This window comes from Colobus angolensis, unplaced genomic scaffold, assembly GCF_000951035.1.
Source record: "Colobus angolensis palliatus isolate OR3802 unplaced genomic scaffold, Cang.pa_1.0 Scaffold132, whole genome shotgun sequence".
Taxonomy (NCBI): Eukaryota; Metazoa; Chordata; class Mammalia; order Primates; family Cercopithecidae; genus Colobus; species Colobus angolensis.
In genome coordinates, this window is record NW_012114400.1 from 1,267,542 (window position 1) to 1,294,541 (window position 27,000).

General features: G+C 36.2%; 1 protein-coding gene across 2 annotated transcripts in view; it reads right to left on the reverse strand.

Moving 5' to 3' along the window:
- EDEM3 (ER degradation enhancer, mannosidase alpha-like 3) overlaps positions 1-26,633 on the reverse strand; it is a 67,338-nt gene extending 40,705 nt beyond the window's left edge. For both annotated transcript variants that reach the window (XM_011934171.1, XM_011934170.1), the window contains exons 1-6: positions 26,215-26,633; positions 21,288-21,333; positions 9,418-9,518; positions 8,843-8,882; positions 4,328-4,440; positions 2,653-2,806 (exon numbers count right to left, since the gene is read on the reverse strand). In XM_011934171.1, the coding sequence (XP_011789561.1) occupies positions 2,653-2,806; positions 4,328-4,440; positions 8,843-8,882; positions 9,418-9,518; positions 21,288-21,333; positions 26,215-26,372 (612 nt within the window). In that variant the 5' untranslated portion in view covers positions 26,373-26,633. The remainder of the gene's footprint in view (positions 1-2,652; positions 2,807-4,327; positions 4,441-8,842; positions 8,883-9,417; positions 9,519-21,287; positions 21,334-26,214) is intronic.
- Between the last annotated feature and the right edge of the window lie 367 nt (positions 26,634-27,000).

Below are 27,000 nucleotides of genomic sequence, written 5' to 3' on the forward strand. Positions count from 1 at the left end.
ACTGGGCAATAAGTACCTGAAGTCTTAAAAAGCATTCCCTACTCTGTGACTTATTACTTCCTCTCTGAGTAATTTATCCTAAGGAAGAAATAAAAACTGTGCAAAAAGGTGTGTATAAGAATGTCTACAGAGGCCAGGCACGATGGCTCACATCTGTGAGTCCAGTACTGTGGGAGGCCAAGGTGGGAGTATCTCTTAAGCCCAGGAGTCTGAGACTAGCCTGGGCAACATAATGAGAACCCCACCTCTACAAAAAATGTGTTTAAAAGTCAGCCAAGCATGGTGGCACATGCCTGGAGTCCCAGCTACTCAGGAGGCTGAGGTGGGAGGATCACTTGAGCCCAGGAGCTGGCGGCTGCAGTGAGTGATTATCACACCACTGTACTCCAGCCTGGGTGATAGAGGGAGGCTACCTCAAAACAAACAAACAAAATGAATGTTCACTGGAAAGCTCTTTAAAATATCAAACTAGAAATTTAAATAAGAAGACATTTCATTCTAGTCTGTTTAATTTTTAAAAAGTGCTAGTCACAACTCACTAAATTGATAAAGCATTGCCCTATATCATGCTGTATCTCCAGTCAAGGATGACTTCTTGATGGAGGAAATGAGCCTTATTTGATTTGACTTACATTGGTAGAGTAGTTATGCCAGGTGACAGAGATGGTAAGCCTAAAGGCATGGAATGAAAAAAAAAAACTTAGAGACTCTGGGGACACTATAGATTGTTGTGGTTGAAATAGAACAATGATTTCACTGAGATATGGAAATATGAGAGAATGTCAGAAAGTCTACTACCAAATTATAAAACATTCTGAAAGTTAAGGGACACTCAATACAATACAAAGAGCCATACAATTTTTGAAGATAAATTGACAAAAACTAGATTTTAGTGATACTGGTTTTTCAAGTGCTCTGAAGCATAAACCAAGAGAGAAAAGAGTAAGACAAATATAAGAAAAGAAAAAAAACTGACAGAGTTTGGTAATGGCTGAGGTGTCTGTCTCGGACAAGAGGGAGAGAGTAATAGTGTTAATAAAGAATGATAAATAAATCAGAAGAAAAAGCTCTTTCCATCTTCAGTGGCTTCTTCCCCTCTGCTTTAAAGGGGAAAACCAACAAAACTCCTTCAACTGACTTTACTGCCAACTCTCCTTTAACTACCAACACTGAAGAAATCTTAAAATGAGTGGTTCATTCCTATTTACTTTCACCTACTTTGAATCCTTTCGTCTTTATTCACTAAAACTTCATGGCTCTGTTTGCACCCAATTCTCAAGTTTTCTAGAACACTTCTTCCTTTCGAAGTTCCCTTCTTTGGATTTTATAATATTGTACACTACACCACACTACATTACAGTTCTCCTCTTAAATCTCTGTGTACTTTACCTTCTACTGGCTGTCCTTCCTCCTCATGCCCTCCCTCTGTCCTGTGAGTTCTATCTCTATCCTCTCCTTTGGACAGTTAGCATCTACATACTAACTGCTTCAATTATATCTTCTACACAAATAATTCTGTGCTCAAGTTCTGGTCTAGCATCTGTTCTTCCTTCTGCAGCATAATCTAATCTGTAATGTAATGACACATTAAAGCTTAAATTATACATATACACAATGGAATACTATTTGGCCATGAAAAAGAATGAGATCCTGTCATTTACAACAACACGGATGGAAGTGGAGGACACTATGTTAAATGAAATAAGCCAGGCACCCAGGCGCGGTGGCTCAAGCCTGTAATCCCAGCACTTTGGGAGACTGAGGCAGGTGGATCACGAGGTCAGGAGATCAAGACCATCCTGGCTAACACGGTGAAACCCCATCTCTACTAAAAATACAAAAAATTAGCTGGGCATGGTGGCGGGCACCTGTAATCCCAGCTACTCAGGAGGCTGAGGCAGGAGAATGGCGTGAACCTGGGAGGTGGAGGCTGCAGTGAGCCAAGATTGTGCCACTGCACTCCAGCCTGGGCGACAGTGCAAGACTCCATCTCAAAAAAAAAAAAGAAAGAAAGAAAGAAATAAGCTAGGCACAGAAAGACAAATTTTGAATGTTCTTACTTATTTGTGGGAGCTAAAAATTGAAACAATTGATCTCATGGAGGTAGAGAGTAGAACAATGGTTATCAAAGGCTGGGAAGGGTAGTTGGTGGGGATGGGGAATTGGGGATGGTTAATGGGTACAGAAACAGGTCAGACAGAATAAGATATAGCATTTAATAGCACAACAGAGCAATTACAGTCAACAGAAATGTATCATACATTTTAAAACAACTAAAATAGTATAATTGGAATGTCTGTAACACAAAGAAATGATAAATGCTTGAGGTAATGGCCACCTCATTTACCCTGATGTGATTATTATGCATTGTATGATCGTATCAAAATATCTCATGTACCCCATTAATATATACCTACTATGTACCCATAGAAATTAGAAATAAAACCTTTTAAAGTTTAATCTAATCTAATTATCACATCACTTAGAAGTATAATCAGTTAATTGAAATGAAAATATAAATTTGTTATATAGCTTTGAAGCATTTTTTTTCAGCCTCAAGCAGGTGAACAACAATGGTTCTGATCACAAAACTTCATTTTGTAAAACAGCAAAGAAAGTACATAAAGACTCATATTTTTCAGAAGTACTTACTCTTGGATAAGGAAGGCCACTGGTAGTGTTGAAAGCCGGTAAAAGTTTGTAACCTAACTGCTTTGCCATTTGGAGAAGTTCATCATTGTACCACTGCATATATTCACCTTTTTCTTTCAGCATGATTGCCAGGGAGTGCCCACCCAAAAGACCCCTAGGATCACAGAAATGAAACATTATCCATATCTTATAGACAATTAAAAGTTACCATCTAAACAGGTGTGGGTACTTTGTTATACAATTTAATATATTTAAAGAAAAACAAAACTTATTTAAACATTATTTACTTAACACTGTCTGCTCATTTGATGGCAAACCATTACAATTACAGAATCAATTTTTTTTTAAATTAGATATTCTATCCTGTTGTGAAGTATTTTGTGTTCTTAAATAGATTAAATTTTCTTAAGAAAATCCTAGATATTACATTTAACAAATCTAACAAATATTTTAACAAATTTTTAATTTAAAAATTTAGTTGTATCACCATGAAGTCTTTAACTTAGAATATTATTTAAAACATAAAAATCTCTCACTCTAGATTAATAAACTATGTACAATTTCTTGTATTTAATTGAAGAGTAGACTCACTTTGACAAAAAGAAAGGAGTTACAATAACATTTAATCAAAACTATAAAAATTAAATAAAGTTGAAACTTGAACTAATAAATCCTGTAATTTCATCTTTTTAAAAAAATGTCCTGTCCAGGCACAGTGGCTCACGCCTGTAATCCCAGCACTTTGGGAGGCCAAGGCAGGTGGATCACGAGGTCAGGAGATCGAGACCATCCTGGTCAACATGGTGAAACCCCGTCTCTACTAAAAATATAAAAATTAGCTGGGCGTGGTGGCAGGTGCCTGTAATCCCAGCTACTTGGGAGGCTGAGGCAGGAGAATCACTTGAACCAGGGAGTTGGAGGTTGCAGTGAGCCGAGATCACACCACTGCACTCCAGCCTGGCAATACAGCGAGAGTCTGTCTCCAAAAAAAAAAACAGTCCCAAGAGCATTTCAAACTGTTGTTGAGAGGTAATCTTATAAATTCAGTTTCATATGGCTTACCTGAAGAGGTGCTTGGCTATTTTTAACAAATTACATAAGCTGGTGAAAAACCTGTGATGTAGCTGACTAATGTTCAACCTATATTCCCTTTTTAACAACATACAGATATTACCTTTGAGTCTAGAGACGTCTGTGAGTGATTACATATAAGGCTCTGTGTTTCATAACGTTTCAACTTACATCTTTTAAACACAAGAAACTTCTTGCATGATTACCATCAAGAAATAAACAATATATCCTAAACTTTTCTGATATTAAAATTATAGACTGGGCATGGTGGCCCATGCCTGTAATCCCAGCATTTTGGGAGGCCGAGGCAGGCAGATCACTTAAGGTCAGGGGTTCGAACCAGCCTGGCCATCACGGTGAAACCCCGTCTCTATTAAAAATATAAAAATTAGCTGGGCTTGGTGGTGTGCACCTGTATGTAGTCCCAGCTACTCAGGAGGCTTAGACAGGAGAATTGCTTGAACCCGGGAGGCGGAGGCTGCAATGAACCAAGATTGTCATTGCACTCCAGCCTGGGTGACAGAGCAAGACTCTGTCTCAAAAAAATATATATAAATAAATAAAAATAAAATAAAATTATATCTTTAGTGTCTTTCGTACTCACCCAAGAACTCTGATGTTTGTTTCAAAGACTGATACGACTACATCGTTATCTAAATTAACATCTCTTAAAACTTTTCTCACTGCATCTTCGAATTCTTTAGTTTTATTTAATACCTAGGAGAAAAAAATTATGAAATAAAGTTCTTTTCTACCAAGTCAAGGAGAAACATTCTTAGAATGAGCTATTAAATGTCTACTTTAAAACTCTAAGTAGTGACATACACAAATAATATTTCTAAGTATATTATAAAAATGTAATAATATCTAAAACTGAAAAAAATGAAGTATCTAATTATATAGCATCTTTATACACTTCTTTGCATAGACTGAAATATTATGAGGACTTTGAAGCTACCATCATCAGACCTGTTAACTGGATTCTTAATGACCCAGGCTACATGAGGTGAGCTCCAGTAGAATTTGGCTTCTAAGTCAACACAAAATTAAAAACCATCCTATTCACCAGATACATTCTAAAAGTTGCTTTTATTCTCAGAAGAAAGCACTTTCTTCAAAGCATGTTCAATTGGTCCTAAACTATATATCCCCTGCTAGCTTCACTCCATGGATGCTCCGTTCACTAAGGAGGCTATACAATGTTGTGGTCACGCCCTGATTTGAATTCTGGTTGTTTCACTCACTATCTTTGCGATCCCAGGCAACTTACTTCCACTTCTGAGCTTGTTCCTTCATCTATAAAAAGAGGAAATATCTACTCTTATAGGGTTGTTTTCTTAAATAAGATAATGTATGTAAAATGATTTTAGTAGAGTGTCTGACTTAAGTGCTTAAAATAATTACAACTATTAACCATGCAGATCTAGAATCCTGACTAAACTAAGAATTTTGTGGATTCTTGCAATGAGCAACAAAAGAGGCCCCTGTCATCACATAGGCTGCTATGATTTTTCAGTCTAAATTAACGCTGCACATGAGATGTTACCTAGAGACTAGGTACATTAAAAGTAGTTTTCTTTTACTTAACTGTTTAATCTCTCCTTGTTTGATAATAATTTGTTGTGCTTTTTCACTTGATTTGATACTTTCAGTAAAAATTCTAATTTATAAAACATTCCATAAGAGTATCTCCCTAAATTCAGTAAAAGTAAAATTTAGGGTAAGTCCTGACTAAAACATAATATGAAGCCTGATTTTAAACTGACTGCTCTCCCTTCTCAATCTCAAAGTCCACATCAAGTCGGCAGCAATAAATGCAGGTGCATACAGTGCATCTAACACTTTTGGAATGAGACATACTGTTCCACTATCCTCACCCTCCATACACATATACATTTTAGTATCACTTTGTTAATCTAATTCTTCTCCCTAGGTTTATCTCCTGGGAATTCTTCCCTCTTGAACTCCTCTAGCTTGTAATCAGATTCTTCCATGTGTTTTCTTTAAGGCCTGAACCACCTCTCTAACTACAAAGTAACTTTTCCCCTTCTCTCCAAAATCAAAACAAACAAGAATATTAGTCCCAGTGACATTTGTTTTAAGGCAGAATAAAGTAGAGAGTTCTCTTTGTCCACAATTAGCTAGAAAATTCATTTTTACAGCTCTACTACCTAATGAGTTTCTTAAGCTCCTAGCTGATAACAAAGGATAACCTCAGGTCTAATCCTTTTCCCCATTACCTTTGTTTCAATTTATTTTTTTCTACAGATTTCATGGTAATGTTGAATTTAAAGGTAAGCTTAGCTTAAAATGTTAGTGCTTGACTCCATTACAATCAACAGAAACTAGATGGCTGGAATTATGAACAGTTTTAAAGATTAAACTATGACAACAGTAATTCTACTTCACAGATTATGGTTATGACCAAAATGAAAACACTAAGGTTGTGTGTACTGTTGCAAGTGACACGTCCCATTAATATTTTCAAATTACTAAATCACAAAATGAAAACATAATCACAAAGTAAAAGCAACGTAAATTAGAAATATTAATACTTGCATTGACAAAATGTACAAGATAGCATTCCTTCTAAATGTAGAAAAAACTTTCAAAGTCCTTTAATTTCCTCTAATTCTTCTGTTTAAACTAAAAAGAAAATGTTTAAGATAGCTATAAAAACTCAAAATGAACTTTTACATTTCAAAATGATGATGACATATAGTAAGTTTCTTTGGGTATTCCCACTTGAAAAGACTGAAATTTAAAGATCCTATGAAGTATCATTTTTTAAATATTTATAAGACTTTATCAAACTTTCTTCTTGACTCCTCTTGAAGACAGTTTCAACAAACGGGGCTATTTATCTGACTCTGAACCAAAGATCAGAAAGAAATAGTATCTCAGAGTTAACAGAGACCAATATCCATTCTAGCCCCTTCTGAGTGTAAAAACAGGGGCCCAGAGAAGTTAAACAATTTGGTCAAGGTCATAAATAAAAATATTACGTGATCACTTCTTGTTACTTCCTGCCACAAGAAGACAGAACTCAGGTCACACCACAGCTGCATCATACAAAGGTGGTCTGCTGAACACCATCAGGCAGTTTACTAGCAATGCAGACTCTTGGGTTCTATGTTGGATCCACTGGAACGGAATCTGCATATTAGCAAGATTCCTTAGGCAGCCTGTAGTACACTGAAGTTTACAAAGCAGTGCATCATTGTACTGTGCTTTAAAAAATTAGCATACATCAGAATCACCTAGAAGCTTGTTTAAAAACAGACGGCTAGGTCTCACTCTCAATGTTTCTGCTTCAGCATTCCTGGGATAAGACTGGAGAATCTGTATTTCCAACAAGTTCCCAAGAAATCCTGATGCTGCTGGACTAGGGACCCTATTTGGAGAACCAGTGCCAAAATACATAAATGGTATAAACTGAAGGATGTATCATTTACAAGAACTAATGGCTGCCAGATGGATTTGTAAACACAGGAAAGTTATATAGCCTGGAACGACTTTTTCTCCCCCCTCTTTTTTTGAGAAAGGGTCTTGCTCTGTTGCCCAGGCTGTAGTACAGTGGTGCAATCATGGCTCACTGTGGCCTCAACCTCCTGGGCTCAAGCAGTCCTCCCACTTCAGCCTCCCAAGTAGCTGGGACCACAGGTGCACACCCCTACACTTGGCTCTCCTTCATTTCTGATAATATTTTTTAAAACACGCATGGTATCTAAGGTCCATATTCATGAAAATCAACTAAGCACTATCAGAGAAATGATGGGGGAACCTGTTATAGATAAAGCCAAGATTACAGAATGAGAAACAAATTTAAATGCACCTATGATTTTTTCCAGTACACAGCTCTGCTCTTCATTTCCTCCCCAATAACAAAATAGACCTAATGTGCATAAGCCAGCTATAGTTACGAATAAATAACACCACTTAGATTTTCCCAAAGTGGTCATCTGCCTTCCAGGATATTTTGTATATATTTTCTCTTCTCCTATTATATGCGGAAAACCGTAGACCAATAAACCAAAAGCAAGGCACACAGTATTTTCTCTTTCTCATAGTTACTGAAATATAGTTTGCATATTCCATTAATCTCTGAAAAATGAAGCTGTGACTTTCAAACCCTGACTAGCTAAAAAGATCTAAACCACCGTGATTTTTCTTAATCATAACTGCATTTTTGAACGAAACAGCTTTTGAAGGGATGCCCAGCCCCACTCCAAAACAACTGAATCAGAGTAACTTAGGAGGGGCTATTTTTTTTTAAATCACAAGTGATCCTCCTGAGCTGCTTTTGGAGTTGAGAATTTTTGTTCTAAAAAAACGAAAAAAAATACTGCAGTGAAAGAAGAATGCAGAAACAACATTGAGAAGAAAAGCCTAGTTCCAAAAAATTTCTGACAACCCAAAGGTTTTTTGTTTTGTTTTTTAAAGACTAATCACCACTTGGGACTTGGGACATTAACTGGAAGTTGGGAATTATGCCTTCAGGAAAATTCTCACAAAAGCCTACTTTTATACCATAATGATCTAAGAGTTAAACACTAAAAAGATACTGTATTTAGAAATCATGACACCTGTAACTCAATCTTTCCCCTCTGTCATCACAGTCCTGAACCAGAAATAAATTTCTGTACTGTATGAGGTTGAAAAGGAGTACCAAGAAGTGATCAGCTGGTGCTAAAAATCACTGCTGAGAAAAATTAATTTTTTGCTTATGAACACAGCATATACGGATTCTAATTTAACAATTTTGGTATCATTGTGGCATGTCATTTTGGAACAACATCAATGGCATTTTCTAAAGTTACTTTTTTCCAATAGCTTCAACCTCCTTGTCCAAAGAGGGGAAAAAAGGACCTTCCTAATTAAGGTGCCATTACTTAAGTTGACATTCCCATAAATTATTTGGGTATCTCCATTATATTACATAATTCCATTTGACATCATCAACTCAACAGTGTAAAAGATTTATTTAGAAACAAAGATCAGAACATCTTTAATTCTGAAGGCTCCTATTTCATACTTACTGTGTTATGATCACATTCATAATACTTAAGTGTGCACATCATGAAATTAATAAAATAAATCCAAGAAGAGTCAAACCTACCACAAGAGTGTCCAAAGAATCAATCAGTGTCAGAGAAAATCTAAGAAACAAGTGTAACAAGATATAAAACGTTAGAATTCTAAATAGTTTATGAATGTACAAGTAGACTTATCTACATTCTATTGACTGGTAGTTTCTATAAATTAGTACTTTCATGTATCTACAGTACAATGTAACCTATAAAGCCCTGAAAAAAACTGAAAAGCCTTAATATTTATGTTCAATGAATCTATGCATCTTCAAGATGCATAGAAACATTCATTAGCTCTGAAAACAAATGAAAATATTAAAACATCAACAGTCTGATGTGCTAATGACTTTATAAATATTTTAAAAGTTACATATATTTTAAGTTATATGCAGCTTAATAACTAACTTTTCTCTGATCCAAGATGTAAACTGATTAATCTTTTATAAATGATAACAGAAGGGAATAAAGAAGCATAATGTAATACATAAAACAGTCTTTAAAATTTAGCCAATCCCTAGAAATATTATACGTAAACTGCCTCTAAAAGTCTAAGACTTGGGAACTCTGAGATGCCATGCCATGCCCTGTGTTAACTAACACTCACTTTCCCAAGGCATCATCGACGTCACCGCGACTTGGCTCTTGGCCTCTAACTCGACCTCTACAGGTTAAAGGCATGAGTTCATCAGCAGGGTAAGCATGTTCCTGCAAGGAAAGTTTTAGTAAGTCACTAAGGAAAATAAGAGAAAGCACACATCATTTTAAGAACATAACTTCTTCACAGTTAAAAACTAAAATGTTAGTCAAAAGTTGTATTAAATTTACACCCTGTGGAATCTTTTCAAAAATCTTTACTTAGAAATGTAATACATGCTTGGAAAAAAGTCAAACAATACCAAAAAAATTTCTTTAAAAAACTGATAATCTGCTTCCCCTCCCCTCCCCAATCTCACTTCCTAGAGGTAACTACTGATAAGATTGGCATTTATCCTTCCAGATTCATCTCAAATACATACACATATATTATTCTAAAATTGTATTTATGAACAGGTGTTCATGCCATATGCACCTATTGCTATGGCAATAAATTTGTTTACTTAAATCATGGAGTTTTCTTCCCATGTTACTAGAATGTTACAGATGTACTCTATTCTAACAACTACAAACTGATAACATTAGCTAATAGTTAATGAGTACTTATATTCTAAGCACCATTCTATCTATATATTTTAGTTAATTTAATTGTCACAATGCTCTGAAGTAGATTCCATTATCTCCAATTCATGGATGAGAAAACTGAGGCCCAGAGAAGTTAAGTAAGCCTAGATCACACATCCAGTAAATGATCCAGAATTCAAAGCCAGGTACCCTGACTCCAGAGTCTATCCCCTTAGCAGTGCCCACTCCTCAAAGTATCCCTCTATTGATGAACACGGAGGTTGATTTCAATTTTTCACTATATAAACAGTGCTGCAATAAACACCTATGTGCATGTATCTTTTGAACATATGCCAGTATTTCTATGTATTAGATACCTAAAAATAGACCCATTAGGGTCAAAGGTATGTATAACTAATTTTTGGTAAATGCTACAAATTGAGGACACAAATCTACACTCAATTACATTCTCACTAACATAGGAAATGATCAATAGTTCACATTTTGCCAATCTCCTAGGTAAAAGATGGCATCTAAAGTTTCATTACTAATAAAGATAAACATCTTTTTGTATTATCCATTGCTATTTCTTTTTTGAAATGTCTATCTTTTGCCCATCTTTCTACTGGTTGCTTTTTCTGGCCAAAAGAGCCTCTCATACATTATGTTTGTTACATACAGTAAATATTTTTCTCTTTTGTTTGGCTTTTGACTTTATCTTGCTTTTACCTTACGGTTTCTGGCTTTCAAGCATGCTTTAAAAGGATACCCTGAGCCTCTGAAAACAGCACTCTTATAATTTTTTTTGTATTGATATTTATTCCATCTGGAATCTATTTTCATTTATAATATGAAATAGGAATGTAACTGTATTTGCTCCCCCAAAATAGATAATTTTGTAAATACTACATTTAAAACCATCCATCCTTTCCCCAACGGCTTGAAATACTGGGTTCACTAGTTCTAAACTTTTCACAAAACACATGTTTCTGTAGTATTTATTCATTCTACAGACCTATTTGCCTATTCTTACTCCAAAACCATTATTTTATCATTAAAATAATTAAAATTAAAATCAATAATTTAAATAATTATAAAAATTAAAATTAAATTTTAATCATCATTAAAATCAATAAACCATTATTTTAATTTATTATATGAAAATTATTTTATTAAGTTTACCCTTCTGGAGAACTTTGAAATTTCCTTAAATTCTACTGAAATTTTAATTGGAAGAGCCGAATTTGGGGACAATTGGTATCTTTACCAATTGAGTCTTCCTTTCTCAGAATACAGTAGGTCACTGTATTAATTCAGGTATTCTTTTATGAATTCAGTTTCATCCTATAGGCTGCACATATTTCTTAATATTATTAATAGGTACTTTATAGTTTGCATTACTGGGATTTTTGTTTTTTTAAGAATGACCATGACAGATCATTTCTGGTGTAGATGGTAATGAAGTACATGGAGGAATCTTCCTTCCCTACCACTACAAACACAATGAAATGCTAAATCAATGTTATAAATTATTTTTTAACACATAGTTGAGCTTAAGAAATTTTCAAGTACCAAAATTAAACGGTGGAGTATAGAAGATAAAGCTGCACTGATCACAACATGGGTATTAGGGATAAAGACAGATTTTAGTGGGAGTTACGTTAATGCCCAAAGAGCACAGGAGTTGATGCTGGTGGCCCTGAATACGTGGTCACGAGCCAGAGCTAGGCTCTTTTAAGTTGAGTGGTTGCTTTTGCGAAACTGGACTAGAACATTTCTACCTACTTGCCACGGGTCTTAACAGAAAAGAATAAAACAATAAAGACCTGTTGATCTTTATATTTCCTTCACCAAGCGGCAGTTTCTGAAAGATTCCTCTAAAATTAATAAAATATAATTACGAGAAATATAATATAGTTAGAATCATTGTGTTAAGTACATGTTTCAACTTTAGGTAATACTAACTCCCTGCGCCAAGAATAATAGGATTAACATACTCATAATTCTCCCCCTCAATATAGGATTTTTGTCAGTTATGTTATTAGAGGCAGTCTCACTTTGTATGGTCTCACTATGCACAAGTTTCAATTACTACAATTTCGTTACACACCCAACAACATGGTTCAAATTTCAGTTATCATGATATATTAACTGTAATTACATAAAACACAAACTTTGATGCTAGCTCTTTAGTTCACAAATCACTACGTAAATAACATGCTCATGATGATCGGTAATCAATCACATTACTTCTTTCAAAGTCTGTCAAGTGAATGATCACTCTGTTTACTCAGTTCACACGGAGATGAGTGTATGTTGCCTCCTTGTCACCCCGTGATAACCCTATGTAACAGTTTACAAAACTGAAAAATCAAAGGGGAATTAGCCAACAAAGATAAGAGTCAGGCAAAAAAATAAAAAGTGACAATGCAAAGTGAAACCTGAATTGAACATAAATGAAGTTATCAACAAATTTTAGCTGACCATGGGAATGTCGTCACTTTCTCCATTCAAGAGACTATAAATAAGCAGCCACAGAAACGTAATAAAGGCCAGGTTATTGACACTCATTAAGTGGCTGTGACATAAAGGTTGAAGATGACACATAACATGTTATGCCCACAAAAAACTTCCCATTGAAGAAATCCTCAGAGATATTTCATGACACTGAAAGAGCAAAGGACAAAATATTTAAAGCTGATCCAAATTTAGAAAGGAGTATGCCAATTCACCAAGTATAGAAAAGATACCTGCTCCATATCTGAAGTTATACAATGAGAAGGCAGAAAGGTAAGCACTGTTTAAACTACTCTTAATTAAGAGTTTTTTGTTAAAAAAAATAATTAATAAGGCCGGGTGCAGTGACTCATGCCCGTAATCCCAACACTTTGGGAGGCCAAGGTGGGTAAGCCACCTAAGCAAAGAGTTCAAGACTACCTGGCCAACATGGTGAAACCCCATTTCTACTAAAAATACAAAAAATTAGCTGGGTGTGGTGGCAGGCATCTGTAATCCCAGCTACTCGGGAGGCTGAGGCAGGAGAATCACTTGAACCCGGAAGGCAGAGGCTGCAGTGAGCCGAGATCTCGCCATTGCACTCCAGCCTGGGCAACAAGAGACTCCGTCTCAGAAAAAATAAATAAAAATAAAATAAAATGAAAGCACTTTAAATTTCAATGTTTCTAATATTTTTAATTACCATATGGTAAATAACAGTTTTGCTATTTTTTCATTTCTCTTATATTTATAACCATTAGAAAGAAAAGTTTTGATGTTTTAACAAGGACTTTGAAGGTTTATAACATCTACATTCTGTTCTGAAACCGTAATTCCCCAAATTGGTAGTGTGACAATTCAAGTGGAGTTGACACACAGCATTTTTCTAAGGCTCCTCCAATTTCTTTTTTATTTTGTTTATCTCTTGATTGCCTGATGTACTCAGGTATTTTATTATTTATTTGTTTTAAAATACGAGCATCATGGGTATTGCAGTTCTCTGATATTCCTGGGTTAGGCTGTATTTTGCCTTATTTGAAAAACAATTTGAATGGTTATAAAATGGTTGGACCATTTTCTTTTCCTTCAGAAGTTTGAAGATACAGTTCTATACTCTTCTTGCATTTGCTGGGTGTTGCTATGGCAAAGTTTCTAAGACTACAGTGATCTTTTGTATCTTGTATATGACTTGTTTTTATTATGCCAATGCCCATATGATTCTTAATTCGTGAAATTCAGCAAAAATACTCCTGATTCCACGTCCAACTCTCTCCTACTGCCTCTCAGTCAACTTATTTAGATTCCAAACTCATAGCAAATTAGCAGCAGAAATACAGACTAGTGGCCAGGAACACTAAACACATAGTAAAGGGAAAGAAAAAATACACACAGAAAGTGGGGGGGGGTGGGGAACCAAACTTTTAAAGCAGACTAAAGAATACTTTGCATTGAAGATGGCAAGCTTTCAGATATTTAGAAAATTGAGTGCTCTGTAATGATCCATTCCTGAGTAGAGGATTCTAGGCAACACATGTTTTGATATCATCAGAATCCACATACAGCTACTAAATTCTGAGTTCAATATCATGTAATTTTAACATTATATATAATTTCTCAGCATAAATTTCTAATTACTTTTTTTTTTTTTTTTTTTGAAACGGAGTCTCACTCTTTCACCCAGGCTAGAGCATGGTGGTGCAATCTCAGCTCACTGCAACCTCTGCCTCCTGGGTTCAACAATTCTCCTGCCTCAGCCTCAAGAGTAGCTGGGATTACAGGTGTGTGCCACTACATCCGGCTAATTTTGTCTTTTTGAAGAGATGGGGCTTCACCATGTTGGCCAGGCTGGTTTTGAACTCCTGACCTCAGGTGATCCACCTGCCTTGGCCTCCCAAAGTGTTGGGATTACAGACATGAGCCACCATGCCCAGCTCCCAATTACTTTTACATGTGTCTTTTCATGTGTCAGACTCCTCACTACTCTTTTATGTGTCAATTCCAACAGAACTGATTTCCCAGAATGTACATTTTTATTGCTTTATAGTTTTATATTTAACACATATAAATAACAGAAGAAATACAAAAATTTTTTAAAGTTCCTAATGTATTTTGAAAGAATCTTTGTAAAACATCACTCAGATGTTGATTAGGTTGTAAATAGTTCCTTACTATTTTAAACACTGTGTAGAAAACTTCATACTGCTGTTTTTTAGTGTTTTGTAACAGACACACACACACTGTCTGAAATTAATATAAATTCAAACTCTAAATTAAATATGAAGTTCAATTCCTGAAATTAATCTAGATAATAAAAATATTAATAGCAACTGCAACCCAGAATAATCAAATAAGGTAGTTTCAAACCAGGTGTAAAAATACTTTGTCTCTTTGTTTCAAGATTAAGAATAAAAATACAACCACACCTTTTTCTTTGGGTTAACCACAAAGCAAACTACAGACAGTTTGCACAAATTCAGAGTAATGCATACGTGGCAAATTAACAGCTTCAAACGTCCTGGCTTTTTGAGGCACAGTAATACCTCCTCTCTCTTCATAGTTTATTGCTGAGGGACAAGTAATTCATATTGATATGACTCAGAGCCATGAGAAACATTGAATAATTATCACTCAGAAATAAAACTCAGATGATAAAAGAGTCCTATATAAATTAAGTAGAACATGTGCCTAGCTGAAAGCAAAGAGCAAAAATAAAATAAAATAAAACAAATCATAACAGACCCTCCATATCAGACTCTCAATTTACTAGGGCTTTGAGGTAACAGACTTCTGCTCTAAAACACTCAAGTCAAAGCAGCATCAAAAATTGACTCTTTGCTCCTAGATCTGGTAACTTCAGCAATTTAAAAAAAACAACAAAGCTGAAAGACTTAAACTGCCTGAGTTCAGGACCCACTATAAAACTACAGTAATCAGGACAATGTGATATTTGTATAAGGGTAGACAGATCAACAAAACAAAATACACAGTCTAGAAACACACCCATGTATATATGATACACCAATTTTTTTACACATATGTCAAAATAATTCAGTAGGGAAAGGATATTCTTTTCAACAAATGGTGCTGGAATAACTAGATAGCCACATTAAAAACACATATATAAATCCACCTTTACCTCACATCATATACAAAAATTAACTCAAAATCGGTTATAGATCTAATGAACAAGCTAAAATTATAGAACATCTGGAAAAAAAAAAAAACAAGAAAAAAACTTGTGACCTTGAGCTAGGCAAATATTTTTTAGGTAGGCTATAAAAGGCATGAATCATAAAAGAAAAATAATAAACTGGACTTGATCATAATTTAAAATATTTGTTTCAAAAGTTCCTGTTAAGAAAATTAGAATGTAAAGCACAGACTAGGAGAAAATATATCTAAAGCATATATTTGATAAGTGACTAATATCCAGAACATATTAACTTTTATAACTCAGCAATAACAGAACAAATGACCTGATTTTAAAGTGGACACAAGATCTAAACAGATTCTTCATAAATACATATATATATGAATAGCAAATAAGCACATGGGAAAATTTTCAACATCATTAATCACCAGGAAAAATCAAATTCAAATCACAATGAACTACCACTACACACCCAACAGAATGGCTGAAATTAGTAAGACTGGAAATACCAAGTAGAAGGACACAGAATAATTAAAACTCATACACTGCTGGTGGGAAATGTAAAATATTATAGCCATTTTAGAAAAGATTGGCATTTCTTATTAAGTTAAACTTACATTTATCATATGACCTAGTAATCCTATTCCCAGGTGGGAAATATATGAAAATGGGTGCCCAAATAAAAACTTGCACTCACAGGTTGACAGAAGCTTTATTAATACAGTAACAACCAAAGACCAAAAATAAGTCAAATACTCATCAAACGGTGAATAGACAAAGAAATTGTGTTCTATCAAATCAACTAATACTACTGGGCAATAAATAGGAATTACAATATATCTCCAACATTGTGTTCTATCAAATCAACTAACACTACTGAGCAATAAATAGGAATTACAATATATCTCCAACAACATGAATAAATCTCAAAAGCATCACACTAAATGAAAAAGTAAATCAAAAGACTATGTACTGTATGATGCCATTCATATGAAATCCTAGGAAAGAGAAAGCTATAGTGACAAAACACAAATCAAGGTTGCTAGGGGTCAAAGGTGGGGAGAAGGAATTTATTGCAAATAACTTTGAGTTAAATTTTTGGGGTGATGAAAATGTTCTGTATCATGATTGTGATGGTGGTTAAACGATTGTATACAATTGTCAAAACAGAATTGTGCACTTAATTTGAAATTTTATTGTCTGTAAATTATACCCAACAAAGATGAATTAGCGGAACGATTTGGTTCTACTGAAAATTCTAGGCAGAGTATCAGGGCGTGATTACAAAATGTTTTGAGAGGATACTATAGAATTTCTTGTGTAATTTTGGTAGGGTTTTAGGATGTTCTGAAAGCAAAGGCCAAGGAACAATGAGATGATAGTCCCATAACAGTCTACACAAAAAGAGGTAAATATAAATTTACAACTCCCTTACTCCCATTAGTACCATGCCTAAAATACTTTGTTTACAGAATTACTGTTTTTGATGAATGAACCATTAAAGAAAAACACTGAGTACAGAGTTTCACACGGGGAGGATGAAAAAATTTCTGGAGATGGATGCACAACAGTGTGAATATACTTAATGCCACAAAACTGTAAACTTAAACGGTTAAAATGGTAAATTTCATATTATGTATATTTTACGACAATAAAATTTTTTTAACACATTGGGGAGTAGGGGAGAGGCACTCCAAAAAAAAGTACATAATTCTAGAAATGCACAGGAAGTTCATTTTAAAACAGTTTCCTTGGTTTGATTAATAAAGACTATTCTACTGTTGCTTTCACAAACAAGTTTAATAGTGGTTATGAGGTACGATTCTACTAAAGGAAATTGTGCTTACCAACTCTTTCCAAGCTTATTTTTAATGCTTAGAGCTCTTACCAGAATATACTTTTTGCTTATAACAGTTCGAGTTGTCTAACATAGATGGGAAAAACACTGGGAGCTCCAAAATGGTTCTACATTTGGATGGCCCAAATACATGTCATTTTGTCGTCTAAATTAATCTGTAAACTAAACTGAACACAAATACTCAAAACATGCTAACAGAAGCCCTAAAGTGACTGTGGCCTGAGGTTAAATAAGGTCACACAAGAACTGCTAAGGTAAACATCAAATTCATGTTATTCGGGAAAAGAGAAAGCCATCTGTACAATTCACTGTGGGTAAACTGCAGCCTGACTGGGGCTAGAGATCTGTCAAATGTAGTCGTTATAATACTAATAGTTATGCCAATAAGTGATAAAAATCCGAAAATCCCTAGATTTAAGTACAGAGATGGCAGATATGTAGTCATCTACCTAAAGCTGGCAGGACATTTTTATTAAGAAATAGCATTAATAGAACCTTCTATTGCATTAATAGAAAAAATAAGTTCAAAGGGCACATGCCAAGAACAGGAAAGAACGTATGTGCTTTAAGCAAGTTCTATGTACTAACAGGAAAGAACGTATGTGCTTTAAGCAAGTTCTATGTACTATCTGGAGAACGAGTTCTTGAGTTACAGGCTAAGTGGATTTTAGCAGGGCAATTTCAACTTAGGCAGGAAATAAATAATAATTAATAGTAGTAGTCATTATCAGTAGCAAAATTCTTACATCATGCTTCCTATTTGTCAGACACTAGTTCTAAGCACTTTCATTATATTAACTTGCTTAATCCTTCTAACAATATTGTGAGGCAGGCAAACCACTGTCTTCATTTTGCAGAGATGAAGAAACAGGCTCAGGAAGACTAGGTAACTTTCCCATTGTAACCCAGATGAGAGGTGGCAGAGCCATCTCAGGGTGTCCTGTTCCATGTCCAGAGTTCTTGCTCTTAATAATACTATATATTGCTTGTCTTTGGAAAACACCACTGCTTTCCTGGGAAGCAAGGTTAAAGGAATTGTTCTACTGTAGACCAGACTGGAGAGTAATATTAGAAAGAACTAGTGAGAAATGAGGAAAAACTTTCAACATTTATTAAAAACCTGCCATGTACCATTTTACACTTTAGGATAGTAGGCAACTGACTATAAAAAAGTAAATAGATTTACAGACCCTGAAATTCACCTTAAACTTGTATTTTCAATTAAGTTTATTATTTCTTTGAATTTAAAACACAAAGATATAACACAATGATCAAATGCAAAAAAAAAAAAACACACATTATTTTACTTCATCTTCACAAGAATTCAATTCAGTTCTTTCAAAAAAATTTACTAAGCATTTATGTACCAGGCACAAGACATATTAAAAAGGTGAATTTATCAAAAATTAAAGAAATTGGTTCCTGTTCTTTTAAAAAAAATATCTAGAGTCTACAATAACTCTTTGCAATTATTCTCATTTTACATAGACAGACACTGCTCAGATGGGTTAAATAACCTGTTTATCAGATGGGTTAAATAACCTGTTTAGGGTCCAACTTGTAAATAGCTGAGACAGGATTCGAACTCAAGCCCTTTTAACTCCAAAACCTCTACACTTTCACCTTACAGAAAGCTAAAAGTGTTTCTGAGTATAGTGACTGGAAAAAATTTCCAACTGACTTCAAATAAAAAATACAAGGCAACTGTATTCTCTTTAATATTTTACAACTGGGTCATGTTAGTTGAGAACTTGAAAAGAAGAAGTGTAAATTCTAGATTAAATATTGGGTTACAGACCTCACACAGACTGAATACAGAACAAGTACACAGCAAGAGTCACTCATATTGTAAAATAGTTAAACATTTTAAAATACATATTATAGTGAACAGGTATGGTCCACTGGAAATATAGAAGAGAATGTTACTTTCAGGAATTCCTAGTCTTTGAAGCTGAAATCCCTGTCTCTTAGATCTTGCAAGTAGTTAATTGTGCAGAAAGCTACTCAGTTAGGGCCTAAGAGGCACAGGCCAGAAAGTCCTCTGAAAGCTGCCCTCAGTACCTGCACTGTCACAAACCTACTAAGTGTATTCTATAGTTAGAAAAAATGTATTGATATAACTTTCTGCCATTGATATAACTGTTCTACCTAAAAAGAACAAGATATTAAAGATACCATGCTTTACAAAGAGATGACCCTATTCATTGTGAGAAATTGAACTTATCCAGCTATATGTTATTTTACTCAACTTTGGAACTGTATTCATGAGTATGCATTTATGAGATGGCTAAGGTCTGAGAGTATAGCATGGATCCACTTGGCCATCTCAAAATCATTAGCCTAGATTTGTTAAATTATGCTTTGCCCAAACTGAGTTAACCAGGGATAAATGATTTTGAAAGAAATAAGGGTTGACATGTGGGTGACAAAAAAAAATTAAAGAGAACGGGTGTAATGGCTCACACCTGTAATCCCAACACTTTGGGAGGTCGAGGTGGGCAGATTACTTGAAGTAAAAAGTTCCAGACCAGTCTGACCAACATGGTGAAACCCCATCTCTACCAAAAATACAAAAATTAGCCAGACATGGTGGCACACATCTGTAATCCCAGCTACTAAGGAGGCTGAGGCAGGAGAATCGCTTGAACCTGGGAGGTGGTGGCTGCAGTGAGCTGAGATAGTGCCACCATACTCCTCAGCCTGGGTGACAGAGTGAGACTCCACCTCAAAAAAATAATAATAATAAATAAAGAACATTAAGGGAATGACTGAGGTCTTGAGAAATAAATTTGAAACTGTGTTTTTAATGTTGAAATACATCCAAAAACATCATATTCTAAAAACATTTATTAAGAACTCAAAATGTGCTCTCTCCAAATTTACAATATAAAAGAGAACGAGGATTGTCAAATATAAAACATGTTTTAAAACTAAAAATGCATAAACTATATATATTCAGATGTTCATAGATAACAATGATGTTGGTGTATGAAGATACTTGGTTAATATATGATAAAAAATGGATTCACAGAATCAGTTGAAAAATGTTTTAAGCAGAACTAAAGTTAGTCCTCTGCCAAACTTTCCCAACTACATTTTATGGGCTGTAATCATAGAAGAAAATCTGCTGACATATTTTAAAATGTAAAAACAAGGTTATAAGGGATATTTGTCAAGATAATATGATTAAACTCTTTTCAAATTACAATTTATACGCAAAATTTTTTTTAATTCCAAAATTTGCTAGCTATTTCATCTACATTGTTGTGCAACAGATCTCCAGAACTTTTCATCTTGTAAAACTGAAACTGCTATTTAATCTTGTGAGCCCTAAAACATTTTTAAATAATATGAATCAGGAAACTAGAAAGCAAAATATATTCAATGCAGAGTCCATGAGGATACAATTAGGACAGACGCTAAGTAATAGTTTCTCTTTCAAGCAATGGTTTTCTTCAGTGTATAAATATTGTAAACTTTTTTTAATTAAGAGAATAATTTCCTTTAAGACTAGCTTCATGTATATATCCACACTATCTAGCTACATAAAGCACTCAATGAACACTGTTGATGGCACCCAAGGAAGCCATTTAAACAACAAAGTTTCGTAATCTAATTTCAATTTATTCTTATCTGTTCAATAAACTGGTTCCCTAAAAACCACTACCAGAAAGACTATTTTTGTCCTGTTTTTTAAAAACTTCCTTCTAAAAAATGTAATTGTATTGTAGGTTTCGAAATTCCCAGTTGACTGTGCTCACATAATAATCAACTCACATAAATGGTAGGTAAAGATAAGCTTCCTACTTACCATATAGTTACCATAAGCATGATCAAACATTTCCAGTACTTGATTCCTAATTTTAAAAGCAGAAATGGAAAAAAAAAAAAAAAGGTAAGTATATTCTATTTATTATCTTTCAAAAAGTTAATTCTTCCTCATAAAAACACATACCAATAAAAACAAAAGAAAAATTTAGGTAGAAAGGGACATAAACAGGGTCAGAAACTACAACAGTTAGCAGACAAGCTTTCATGAACTCACCACACAGAGCCAAACTTTAATGATTACTAGTAATTTATGTACAATTCATCTTATAATTTTTCTTAAAACTAATGAATGATAGATGCCATGATCAGAGAAGGAAATCTGATACAGAAAAACAATGACCTCTTAACACAATTATTTAACATATCTGTCTTGAAGGGGGGGATTTTGCTGGAGAGCCCTTAAAAAGAACCATTATTATTGCATTTATTGCTTCACCTATATGTTCTACTAAGAGAGAGGTACGCGGGTATGTAGTGACATGAAATAACAACACTTTATGAAGCCTCTGCCTTTGACTTACATTGAATAAAACCACTAATGCCTAGTTTAAGTACATATTAATATGCTTGTCACATTTTCAAAAGATGCTTTTTATGATGTGCTCTACTCTAAAAAACTGTCAAAAATCAAATAAATAGTATTTACTTCAAAAATGAGAAAACTAATGCTCAAAAAGAGATTTGTGTGTTTTGGTGAATTCTCTTTCACAAAATCTCCAAAACCGTTGTTTAAAATGGAGATGTCTGATCACTACACCAGAATTTTAATAAATCAAAACCTGTAAGGTTGCGACTGAGGAAGTGGCCTTTCAATTAAGCACTCTCAAGTTCAAGGACTTGAGGACTATAGGAAAAAGTACAAGTTAATGGTATGACTAGACAAGGTCAAATAATTAGCAAAGGAAAAATAGCTTAACAATCTTTTATTAACTTTTCCTTTTTTGTTTTTTTGACACAGGGTCTCACTCTGTCACCCAGGCTAGAGTGCAGTGGCACGATCTCAGCTCACTGCAACCTCCACCTCCCAGGTTCAAGCGATTTCCTGCCTCAGTCTCCCGAGTACCTGCGATTACAGGCATCCACCACCATGCCTGGCTAATTTTTGCATTTTCAGTAGAGACAGGGTTTTACCATGTTGGCCAGGCTGGTCTTGAACTCTTGACCTCAGGTGATCCACCCGCCTCAGCCTCCCAAAGTGCTGGGATTACAGGTGTGAGTCACCATGCCCAGCCTATTAACTTTTCTTTTACCAAAGTTCCAATCATTGATGGCAAGAATTGAAAAAAGTGTTAAACAAATTGCTGACTATACTTTTATTTGCCTCCTGTTTATACTGCAATTGTCATTTTTAAAACTATAGTCATGGATGATGAAATACTGGTAATAATAGAGCTAGCAAACAGAAAAACCTCAGTTTCAGATCCTGACTATGGCGACCAGCAAAATCAAGTACACTCAAACTTGTGAAGTAAACAAATTAAGTCCTGACAACTTTTTATGAATAATAACCATTTAAAAACACTTCATTATTTAAAAAAAGACCTTACCACCACTTTGCTAAAGCACTAATTCTTTATAAGTTTATATATTTTTTTATATATACATAATTTTTATATTCGTGGTTTCCAGCTCTAGACTCTTATCTTGTCCTAAGCAGGAAAAAAAAAGAGCTTAAAATATCCCTTTCAGGAACTTGTATCAATGAATGGAAGATGGAAGTTCTTTTTTTCTCTTCCCTGAAATGGAATACAAGATTACCACCAAGAAGTAGAAATTCCTATAATTGGCAATGGTAGAGCCTAGACATGTGTATTACAAATGACATAGCTTTAACTTGCTAACTCAACTTTACAAGCATTCAGTTTTCAAGATTATAAGTAAATCATGATTGCATACAAGCAGAACATACTATTTTCCAATCCTTATATTTATGCAGCATATGATGAGCCAATTTCAGAACACATATTTCAAAGTGGAGCTATTTAGTATCGTTGCTCTCTCTGACTTACACATAGAAGCCTAACAAAGTTAAATACAGAATGATACAGAATGGTATAATAATTACTGTATTGAACAGAAAAAAAGTTTCTATAAGGTTTTATCTATTCGAAAACTGGATTAAAATGTATTGGAAATCAGACCCAGTTCAAAAATTACATCACTCTTAATTTCTGTAAGTCGGCTTTTTCTTTTTTCTTTTTTTTTTTTTTTTGAGATGGAGTTTTGCTTTTGTTGCCTGGGCTGGAGTGCAATGGCACGATCTCAGCTCACTGCAACCCTCACCTCCAGGTTCAAGCGATTCTTCCTGCCTCAGTCTCCCAAGTAGCTGGGATTACAGGCATGCGCCACCACGCCTAGCTAATTTTGTATTTTTAGTAGAGAAGGGGGTTCTCCACGTTGGTCAGGCTGGTCTTGAACTCCTGACCTCAGATAATTCGCCCACCTCAGCCTCCCAAAGTGCTGGGATTACAGGCCTGAGCCACCGCGCCAGGCCAAGTTACATCTCCTGCCGACGTGCTATAGAAACTGGACTGTTTTCTACTTCACTTTTTAATGAAAACACAACATTAACAAAATATCCTGTTGTAAAATTTTAAAAACAAAACCAAAAAGCTTATTCCATGAAGGGTAAGACTACATATAACCAGTTAAGTAATTCCACAAAGTATAAGTTATTGAGCAACTGCTTACTATTCATGACAATTCCAGTCTTTTATCATCTGTTTGGTTTGCGGGGGGGGGGCGTGGAGGGAAAGGGGTGGGGCATTTTCTGCTTTTTATCATTAATCATTATTTGGGCTTAAAAAAATGCACAGATAAACCTAATGAATCAAAGTTCAGTTTTCTGAAAATTCCCAGGGGAGAAAGCAGTCATATAATTGTGTATTTGTCATGTATAGCTCTAGATTCTTACTCTACCCTTATTCAAGGGTAGAGCAATCTTAACAAGCCTAAATAATTCTAATTTCACTTTCATAAATGATCTCAAAATTTGAGCTGAAATTTCAAGCCAATTGGTTGAACTTTTCCAGTTAAAAACTAATTTTGGCCAAAAATGATTTATCCAATGACTCTTTTACAAATAAGTTTTTAATAAAAAATGGAGAAAGGATGGTGATGGTCAAGTAAGATTCTTGTGGTTCTTAACAGACTTGATACTTCTCTTTCAAGTCTAACGAATGTGCAACACACTGGAGAGAGCCTGGCTCTGGGAACAGAGAAGCCTGGGTTTGAATACTGGCACTACCAATAGTAGCTCTGCGGCTGAACAAGTCAACCTTGGGTCTCAACTTCCTCATTTGCAAAATGTGGATCACATTCATTGGGAATTAGGAAGGAGTACAGAGATAACATATGTAAAGTGCTCACACAGTGAGGTATTTGGTAAAAGTTATCAAAGATACATTAAATTCATAATGAGAGAAAATGTAAGATACTTATTAGAGTTTACTGGTAATTTTATTTTGATGGTTGATACTTCAACTTTTTTCCATTAAGTGATCTTTATTGCTATTCAGAAACGAACACAAGACCCTTTGCAATGATTTAAATGACGTACATAAAGTAAGACCTGATGGTTCCACCACTCTCCTTCGTTCCACTTTTTTCTGAGCTTATTTTTTTTCTTTTTTAAAAAAACATGCGATGTACTATACATATTATTCTACAACTTGCATTTTTTTTTTTTTGTCTTGGAAATGTATTCTGGATAGGCTTCCAGTGACACACTTCCTTCTTAATGTCTCAATATTATTCCATAATATGAACGTACCCTATTCAACCATTTCCTCCAAGGAACAGTTGTTCTTTCAAAATGCACTTCTTTTTTTTTTTTTTCGAGACGGCGTTTCGCTCTTCTTGCCCAGGCTGGATCTATCTCTGCATTAAGAGTGCTTTTATTTTCTTAGGGTAGATTCTCAGAAACAGAACTGATGAATCAGAGTGTGCACAATTTAAATTTTAGGAGAGACTACCAATAAGTTAACAGCAATGTACACTGTCACCAAGCCTTTTTCACTCCTGAACTAGCCAGAACTGTATTCCTGTGTTTTGTATTATATTTACTAATCTGATGGGCAAAACCCAGCTAGCTCCTTGTTTTAATCTGTATCTCTTACATTTATGGAGGTTGAGTAACTTTTTATGTTTACCACTTCCATTTCCTCTTCTGGCTTAACCGTTCATGCCTTTTGCCCATTTCCTACTGGTTCTTCGCTTTTTCCTTATTCATGTGTAGGACCTCGTGTATGTATTACTAACTCTGAATTAAATGGTGTAAATAGAATTGATAATTTTACGACATTTCCAAGACGGATAAAAACTACTGAATAGGTATACTTGAGACTTTTGAATAATTTCCCCCCAAACATTCATTCTGTTCTATTATGAAAATACAGTGCAAGAAAACACTGCAAGGAAATAGTAAAATGTGTAAAGTTCAAGTTCCCATGAACGCCCCCTTTTCCGTAACAGGTGTAAACATCATTTCCTTAACTACTGTGAGATCAACAACATTTTCCCAGCTGGAAGCTCACTTGAGCGAGAAAGCTAACCATGCCTCGGTCGACAGGCAACCAACCGCAGGACTCCAGCGCGCAGCGATGCGGGCTGTAGCCCCTTCTTGGGCCACTGACATGGCAGCCGCGTTGACACACCGCGCCTGGCTTCAAGGAGCCTGCACATGTCACTGGCGGCCAGGGCGACAACTCGTCAGCTCCCCCGAGGTCAGGTCGCGGGCGGCGGCTCCCACCTCCCCGGACCCTGTCCACCCCATTAGGGTTGTCGTGAGGCAACAGCCGTTCCAATCGCGACAGGAGAGGCCACTACGCGACCGGGTGGCAATGACAGGCACCCCTCCTGTGGTCAGCCTCACCGAGAAACCCAACCCAGGCTGCCAGCACCCTTACCCAAGCTTCTGTTTCTCCTCCCTACTCATGGGCTCGGCCCCCGCCGTCCACACGGACGTGGCCGACACCAGGCAGATCGCGGCCGTTGCCGCCACTAGGCTCCATGGCGCTCGCTGAGGGACCGGGGACCCACAGCCCCGGCCGCCGGCTTCGCTCATGGCCCCGCGGTTCCGCGCACGCGCAGCTGCTACGCCCGGCCGGTGAGACACATTGCCGGACGCCGGTGGCCAGGGGGCTGCTAGCCGTGCCGAAACGGGGCGGGATGCGGAGTAACACCGGCGGCCGCCGGCGCCGAACTGTTTCCCGAAGCCACCGAGCCGGTCGCCAGCGCCAGCGCTGCCACCGCCCTCCGCCCTCAGTATTCCGGAGCGCCTCCCCCAGCTTTCCGGTGTCGTAGTCTAGGAAACCGCCTCCCCAACGTTACTTCCGGGTAGGACCGAAGCCGTAGAGCCTCAGGACCAATGGAGACCGCATCGGAGAGGGGCTGTCTCCAGCGACTGGAGAGGGCATTGGCCAGGAGAAGTGAGACGTGGACAAAAGGCGGGACTGGGAAGGGATCTCTCGCTTCGACCCGCCTCCGACCCGCGGAGTTGCCCCCTGAGGACTACCAGTCCCAGTGTGCACTGCTTCCTCCCCGGCTCTCTCGCAAGTCGACTCGGAGCCGCGTCGCTCGCTTCTACCTAGGGTGGGCGCGCTGCACTCTGGGACGTGTGGTCGGCCGAGGTCACCGGTGGTTGCTGGGGTCCCACCTCCCCCTTTCCTCGGCGCCTTGCAGTCAGCCCTGCC